This window comes from Chiloscyllium plagiosum, chromosome 10 (assembly GCF_004010195.1).
Source record: "Chiloscyllium plagiosum isolate BGI_BamShark_2017 chromosome 10, ASM401019v2, whole genome shotgun sequence".
Classification (NCBI taxonomy): Eukaryota; Metazoa; Chordata; class Chondrichthyes; order Orectolobiformes; family Hemiscylliidae; genus Chiloscyllium; species Chiloscyllium plagiosum.
Window position 1 is genome coordinate 85843725 of NC_057719.1, and position 7387 is coordinate 85851111.

The 7387-nt window shown below is 44.5% G+C and overlaps 1 protein-coding gene across 1 annotated transcript; it reads left to right on the top strand.

Moving 5' to 3' along the window:
* Positions 1-2703: 2703 nt before the first annotated feature.
* Positions 2704-6354, top strand: LOC122554018 (EEF1A lysine methyltransferase 3-like). Its single transcript, XM_043698504.1, has 3 exons — positions 2704-2862; positions 4072-4183; positions 5954-6354. Exons 1-3 carry the CDS (start codon positions 2704-2706, stop codon positions 6352-6354), a joined length of 672 nt encoding a protein of 223 aa, XP_043554439.1.
* Positions 6355-7387: the final 1033 nt, after the last annotated feature.

Below are 7387 nucleotides of genomic sequence, written 5' to 3' on the forward strand. Positions count from 1 at the left end.
CAGAGTGTGCATTGTTTGATTGCATCTGGCATTTCTGTCAGGTTCACATGTGTGGAATTTATGAGCATTTTGAACTTCATGTCGCAGATTAACCATGCCTTAGTTCTTTCATTTGGCTAACGAAAGGACCTGAAATGCTGTGCAAATGAGTGAATTCCAAGAATGGTCAGTATCAATGCTATTGTCTGGGATGGACAAGATCAGAAATCACACGACCCCAGATGATAATCCAACTGGTTTATTTGAAATCACAAGCTTTCGGTGTGTCGGCTCCTCTTCAGGTGAAGAGGCTACACACTGAAAACCTGTGATTTCAAATAAACCTGTTGGACTATAACCTGGAGTCACGTCAATTCTGATGTTGCCCAGCCCTGTCCAACACCACCACCCCCACATCATATTCTGGGGTACCAGCTGCCCCTACCGATCATTTTTGTGCCATTTCCTATCGCCTGGGAGAGAAATTTTGAGTAGTTGTGCAACGTCTCTTTTGGGATTTGACAAAAGAGAAATCTAGTTGTTATCTTAAAGGGCACCATGCCTCCCACAAACAGACAGCTAGAACACCATTCAGCACTTCTCAGACAGCATGTAGAGTGAACGCCCTTGAAATCTCTCTAATTACCATAATGTAGTCCCAATATTTCCCGATGTTTAAGTCTTGGTGCATCTATGTTGCTTTCAGCATATTAATTTGTTGAAAGGTTATGTTAGTGAAGGTTAGGACAATCTCAATAAACACACAGAGGAGAAGCTGACCATTGAAAATTTGTCAACAAATGCTGTAGTGTTTGTGTACTCCCTTGTGTATATCAAAATCTATAGCAATTCAGATGTTGAACTGAACAAAGATGGTGAATTTATCCTGGTATAGTATTCCTCTAATGATCTGTTGGAAATCATCTTTATTCCTCTGTGTATGCCATAGTTGGGGCATAGGGATTGATGAGCACTTCATGCTGCTTTCTAAAAGGACTTGGTAAGTGCTATGAAACAGTCATTGATGCCCGAGAGAATGGAGTCGAACTTTACGTTCTTCCCAAAATGTATCACCTTCCCCTTTTCTTCAGTGAAGAGGTTGTCTATGTCGTCTTCAAATCTACTACCACCTCGTCATAGTTCTCAATACTCCCATGGTTTCTTTTTTTAATCATGTGCAAAATTTGTAATTGCGCCTTTGAGCGGCCAATCTAAGTCAGTGTTATATACAGACTTGACTCTAATCAAGAAATGTATTGTCCCTGTTCCCAAACCCTCTGAATAACAATGCGTGTGTCCCTCCTGTACCCAAGCTCAATGTTCACCACTTCTGCACATTGCCTTTGGTGACTCAATCATGCGGCACATATCGCAAAGAAAACGGAAACTCCCACTATAACGCTAGCGTTTATTCTCAGGACACTGTGTTCTGTACGTCCCTTCACCCGCACCACTTCCAATCTAGTATTCTATATTTTAATTCCTTTCATGGCCATGCCTGGTTCCAATCTCCAGACCGTCCAATCATACGTTTTACCTTCTCAGTAGAACTCCGAGCGTCCCAGAATAAAAGCGTTCTGTTCTCCTCGCTTCAGACAGGAAACTAATAAACGGGCTCCAAAAATAAAGTACAAATTGTTGCGTTCGTTGGCCTTCAAGCTTCAGTCGCTCCCATCTGCGCTGTGCTTGAGCTTTCTTTTTTGATCGAAAGACGGCTTCATCGTCCGTTTCCCCATTCCTCTTCTGGGCCCTTCCCCGTCATCTGGCATGAAAAGGAAGTCATTGGCACTGCTTCCTGGTTAAGGGCTGACTGTATCTGACCATCAGAGCTCCAATAAACATTGAAGAACATTGCAGGAGAGCTGCGTGCATTAGTCCCAACATGCTGTGAGCTTGTCTTTACAATGGATAGTTGCGACCGCGCATTCCTCTCCCATCTTTTCCTAACAGCTGGACTCTCTTCATGTTTCATATGACGTCCCTTTCTTGCGTTTTTATTTGTGATCAGAGTGTTGAGATAATCGTTAACAACAACGAATCCAGTTGAACCTGCACAAAGTTAAAAATCACACAACACCAGGTTATAGTCCAACAGGTTTAATTGGAAGCACTAGATGAAGGAGCAGCGCTCCGAAAGCTAGTGCTTCCAATTAAAACTGTTGGACTATAACCTGGTGTTGTGTGATTTTTAACTTTGTCCACCCCCGTCCAACACCAGCATCTCCAAAAGATTCAACAGACTGATCAATACAATTCTGCTAGGTAAAAACGGGCTCCAAAAATATTTCCTGCTCCTTGGATGCTGCCAGACCTGCTGTGCTTTTCCAGCACCACTCTAATCTAGACCCCCCCCCCCCCCCCACAAAAAAAATTCTGCTGACTGCCGCCACCGCTTCCCGGTGACTGTAAAACCGATCCGGGCCACTATTGATTGTGAAACGTCGCTGAGCCATCCCAATGCTCTTCCCTCCATCCTCACGTGACTCATGTTCAGTTAGCCATGTTGCTCGAGGAAGCTTGTCTGCAACAATTGCCCGGACAGCGGGAGTGACTGCGTTTCATTGGCTGTGAAGACTTCTGGGGAACTACAGTGGGGCTATATAAATGCAAACTCATCCGCGACCAGAAATCTCCACTCCTGCTGCCGGACAGAATCCCGCCGCCGTTCCCGAAGGGGCAAAAGAATTCCAGAGGAATTTTTTTTTGGGGGGGGAAAAAAAGAACATGACTTACGCCTGGAGAGTGGACGATGTGGCGAGAGACGAAGCTGGCGCGTCAATTTCCATCGTATATGAGAATAAATACGAGTTCTGCGGATACAACCTCAGAATCTCTCGATTCATCAATGCTAACCTCGGCTTTTCTGCTTATGTCTGGGAAGCTGTAAGTCAAAGGGAAAATTAAAATGCAGACAGAGCCGCCTCTGTGTCACGTCTTGAATGTCAGCATCTCTTGCAATGTTGCTGGGCAGTTTGTGGAGGCTTTCAGCCGCTCTTCCTTGTCTGAAATAACCGCCCGGATTTGGAAGATACATCAGCAATCTGTCCCATTTTTGTCCACACCACAGTCGTTACCGGGACTGGAGGGTTTGAGTAATAAGCAGAGTCTGCATAGGCTGGAACTCTCTTTTTACCCCTGGAGCGTTGGATGCTGAGGGGTGACCTTACCGAGGTTTATAAAGTCATGAGGGGTGGGAGGTATGGAAAAGGCCAAGTCCTTTTGCCTAGGCTACGGGAATCTAGAGGGCATAAGTTTAAAATGAGAGGGGGAAAATTTGAAAGGGGCCTGAGAGGGCAACTTTTTTCTTGCGTAAATGGAAAGAGTTTCTAGAGGAACTCATAGAAGCGAGTACAATAGCAATGTTTAAAGGGCATTTAGACCGGTGCATGAATCCGTAAAGGTGCAGGGATATGGGGAAAATGCAGGAAAATGAGACTTGTTTAGGTTAGGAAACTGGGTTGGCATGGACCAGTTGGGCCGAAGGGTCCGTAACCGTACTGTACGACGATAGTTTAATTGGGCCGTGCGTTTCCACATCCTATCCAGGCAGCGCGGTGTGTGTCTGTGGCAGGAATCCCGGGTTCACTCAGGAGCTGTGTGAAACTAGGTAAATAATCTGCCCTTGTTCCTATCGAAGGGGTGTGTTTTACACGTTGGTCTTGCAATTCCCCGCCCCAAACCCCACTCCCCTCCCATGAAGTGGACCCTATCCTTCTGGCGGGGTTCACATCGGGGGAAGATTCATTGGTTGATATTCAAAGAAGGATTTCAAGCTGCAAGGACCACCCAGGGCTGGTGTTTTTCACTTTTTTGACGCTCGGTGCCACAACCCCATTTGTTACTTTGGGGCTTTGGGAGTGGTGGCAGGGGATGGTGATGCGGGGGAAGGGACAGGGCCGGAGCGGGTGGAGATTCACCCTTGCTCCTGGAAGGTGCTGAATCAGCAGCACTGGGGCACGCGTACATTTGAGGTTTGACCCTGTGAGTCTTCCTTCCCCTCCTCGGTTGGCGATGGAAGGGAGCCTGGTGTTGTTTAAGTGACGATGAACAACCGTGCGTTTCGCTTCTAAGGCACGTGTTCCACATTTTCAGGGTGTTGCCCTGTGCCAGTACTTTCAGAAGGAGAAGATCAGCTTCACTGGCAAGAAGGTGATTGAGCTGGGATCGGGGACCGGAATCGTAGGGATTTTAGCGACTTTACTCGGTAAGTGGCAGAAATGCTCTGAACCGCACGACTGTTAATATCAAACTCAAGATTAGAGTGGTGCTGGAAAAGCACAGTAGGCCAGGCAGCATCCGAGGAGCAGGAAAATCGACGTTTCGGGCAAAAGCCTTGTTAATATCAGACGCTAATCGGGACCACAATGACACTATTGTATCTGCTGGGCAGTGTGACCATTCTAACACTCATAGATGACTGAGATATGATACTGGTTAAACTCCCTTGCCATTGGTAAACATGTATTTAGATGACTGCTTTGCCTCTGCTGAAAATCTTAGAATTTAAAGTCAGATTTTCAGCCATGAAACCTTTCCTGTATGACATGTCCATAGGGAATTCCCCGTTTTCACCGCTGGAAATGATCTGCTGACTCTGCACAAAGCAAGCTAACCTAACATTAATCCCACCACCCAAATCAGAGCACCAGCTTCAAGTAGACGGCAAGCAGACCCTTTCACTGCCTGCCGGTGTGAAGATTTCTGGAAGCAGGGGCGTTTTGCATTTATCTCGCCTTGCTGCAGCCCTTGGGGACTCCCTAAGCATCTCCACAGACACATCTGCGGGTTTTGTCCCACTTTTGCGGACAGGTTTCCTGCACTTGTCGCTAAGTTATCGCGAACTCACTGGTGTTGGCTGAGGGAAGAGCGTAGTTGATGGTTCAGGGATGTTTGACCACAGATAGCAGCCTGGATGATTCTACATTCACCGGAAGTGGTCGTGCTGGTCGTATCTATGTATCATGCTGTTAGATCTTTTTGTCACATGACCCGGCTAATTTCTTGTCGGTAGTTATTCGCCTGTTTCATGTGAGTGAAGTTGTGACATGCTGCACCTGTCTGTCTTTGAGACTGTCAACGCAAGAGACATGCTTCCACTTAGGCCTATGAATAGATAGCGTCACTCAGACTTGGAAGTAAATGTGGCTTTCACTGGTAAAACATTTGCATGCACTTCAGGTAAATTGAGGTAAATATTAACGTAAATGCATAAAAGACCGCAGGCGCTGCAACAATGATAGGAGGCGCCGAAAATTTCCACCAGGTCAAACAGCAAACTTGCACAGGGAATCATTTCAACTTTCAAGCCCATGAAGTTTCAGTCGTTGACGAACCAGCTGAAGCTTTTGGGCCGACGACATTGCTGTAAGGAGCTTCCCCAGTGATGTCCTTGAACACTAATAACTCCAACTTTGAGCCAGGTGTGACTTCATGCAATAGAAGGTTTTCCCCCTATTCCCGTTGACTCAGTTTTTGTTTGGGTTCTTTAATGCCAACGTAATGCTGCCTTGATGTCAAAGTCACCATCACTGTTCCTCTGGAATTCAGTTCTGTTGCCCTTGTTTGGACCAACGCTGCAATGATGGCAGGAGCTGAGTGTCCTTGGCAGAACCAGAACTTATTTGTCAACGACCTGCTGATTCCTCTGTAATTCTAGTTTAATGACTCCTTCTATCGCTTTGTTGATGATCAAGCATAGACTAACATAGAGAGATCTGCAAACATGTGGGGCTTTACTAGGACTACATAACGGTTGTTGTCTTCACGAGGGATAGGATGCAAAATGAGAGTTTGCCCTGTAAATACAAGCTATCAGCACCAGGTAAAATAACAAGGCATAAAACTACCTGGCACTGCAGGTGGGCATTATTTAGTGATAATTCCTTTTAGAGTGTCGCCTTTTGCTTCCTTATCACAACGTAGAAGCAGTAATCGATGGCAAACCATTTAAGGGAATCTATTTTTTTCTTTTCAGGTGGAGATGTAACCATGACAGATAAACCAAACATCCTGAAGCAAATTGAAAACAATGTCTCTATCAATATTCCCGCTGCCTGCCAACATCGTGTGAAAGTTCGTGCCCTGACGTGGGGTGAAGACCAAACTAAATTTCCGACTGCCTACGACATCATACTCGGTTCGGATATTGTTTACAGCTCAGTTTCCTACCCGGCATTGTTAGAAACATTTCGCTATCTCGCCAGGCAAGGGACCACGATTTACCTCGCTACTGAAATACGAAAGAGTAATGATTCTACCTACTTCCACGAAAAACTCTTGCCTCGATATTTTAACTGCCAGGTGGTTGAAAGTTTACAGACGAAAAGCGTCATTGTGTGCAAACTGAGCAAACTTAGTACACCTCTTGAGGATTGATTCCCAAAGACTGAAAACTACTGGGTGCTGAACATACTGCCCAGTTTGAAAGGACCCCCGTCAATGTTCTCCAGTCTTTATTGCTCCACCACTTAACTTTTAATGCTTGCTTATAAATATTTTTGTAACAATTCTTGACTAATTTAGTAATGTGTATTATACTGTACCATATATGGTAAATAAAAAAAGTTGTACTATTTCAATTCCACCGTAAAACTATATGCATTTTAAATCCCCACTAAAAACAAGTGTATATTCAAATGCATGTAATGATAACTATAAATACAATCCAGTATTATTTCTTCCTAGCATGGAATTTATTTGTCTCAATCTTCAAAAAAATTCATCTAGAATCCAGCCTTTTCATTAATGCTGATATGTGTCAGTGTAGACATGCTTCTTAGCAGTGATACAAATGATGCATAAATTCATCTTTATTAGTGTAATTGACATGTCAATTTCTTCATTAAAGCGCCAGTTCTTTTCCATCCACCTACCACTGCCTTTTGAAAAGTCTGCAGAAATAGTCAATACTCAGTTTGTGATTATGCCTAAACCATTGTGTCCCTTTCTGCCATGTATCCTGACTTCCCAGGTAGCAAATCTTTTCAGATATATCAACCATATGCACTTGTACTTGGGAAATCCTGTCTCACAAACTTGATTGAGTTTTTTGAAGAAGTAACAAAGAGGATTGATGAGTGAAGTGTGGTAGATGTGATCTCTATGGACTTCAGTCATGCGTTGGACAAGGTTCCCCAAGGGAGACTGGTTAGCAAAGTTAGATTGCATGGAATACAGGGATAATTAGCCATTTGGATAGAGAACTGGCTCAAAGGTAGAAGACAGAGGGTGGTGGTGGAGGGTTCTTTTTCAGACTGGAGGTCTGTGACCAGTGGAGTGCCACCTGTGGGTCCACTACTTTTCATAATTTATATAAATGATTTGGATGTGAGCTTAAGAGATATAGTTAGTAAGTTTGAAGATTACATCAAAATTGGAGGTGTAGTGGAACCAAGAAGGTTACCTCAGA

Bases quoted from the DNA above. Each gene is read 5' to 3' on its own strand.
- LOC122554018 (XM_043698504.1), top strand. From the start codon at position 2,704: ATGACTTACGCCTGGAGAGTGGACGATGTGGCGAGAGACGAAGCTGGC. The intron at 2,863-4,071 runs GTAAGTCAAAGG...CCACATTTTCAG, and splicing joins CTGCTTATGTCTGGGAAGCT to GGTGTTGCCCTGTGCCAGTA. The intron at 4,184-5,953 runs GTAAGTGGCAGA...TTTTCTTTTCAG, and splicing joins GATTTTAGCGACTTTACTCG to GTGGAGATGTAACCATGACA.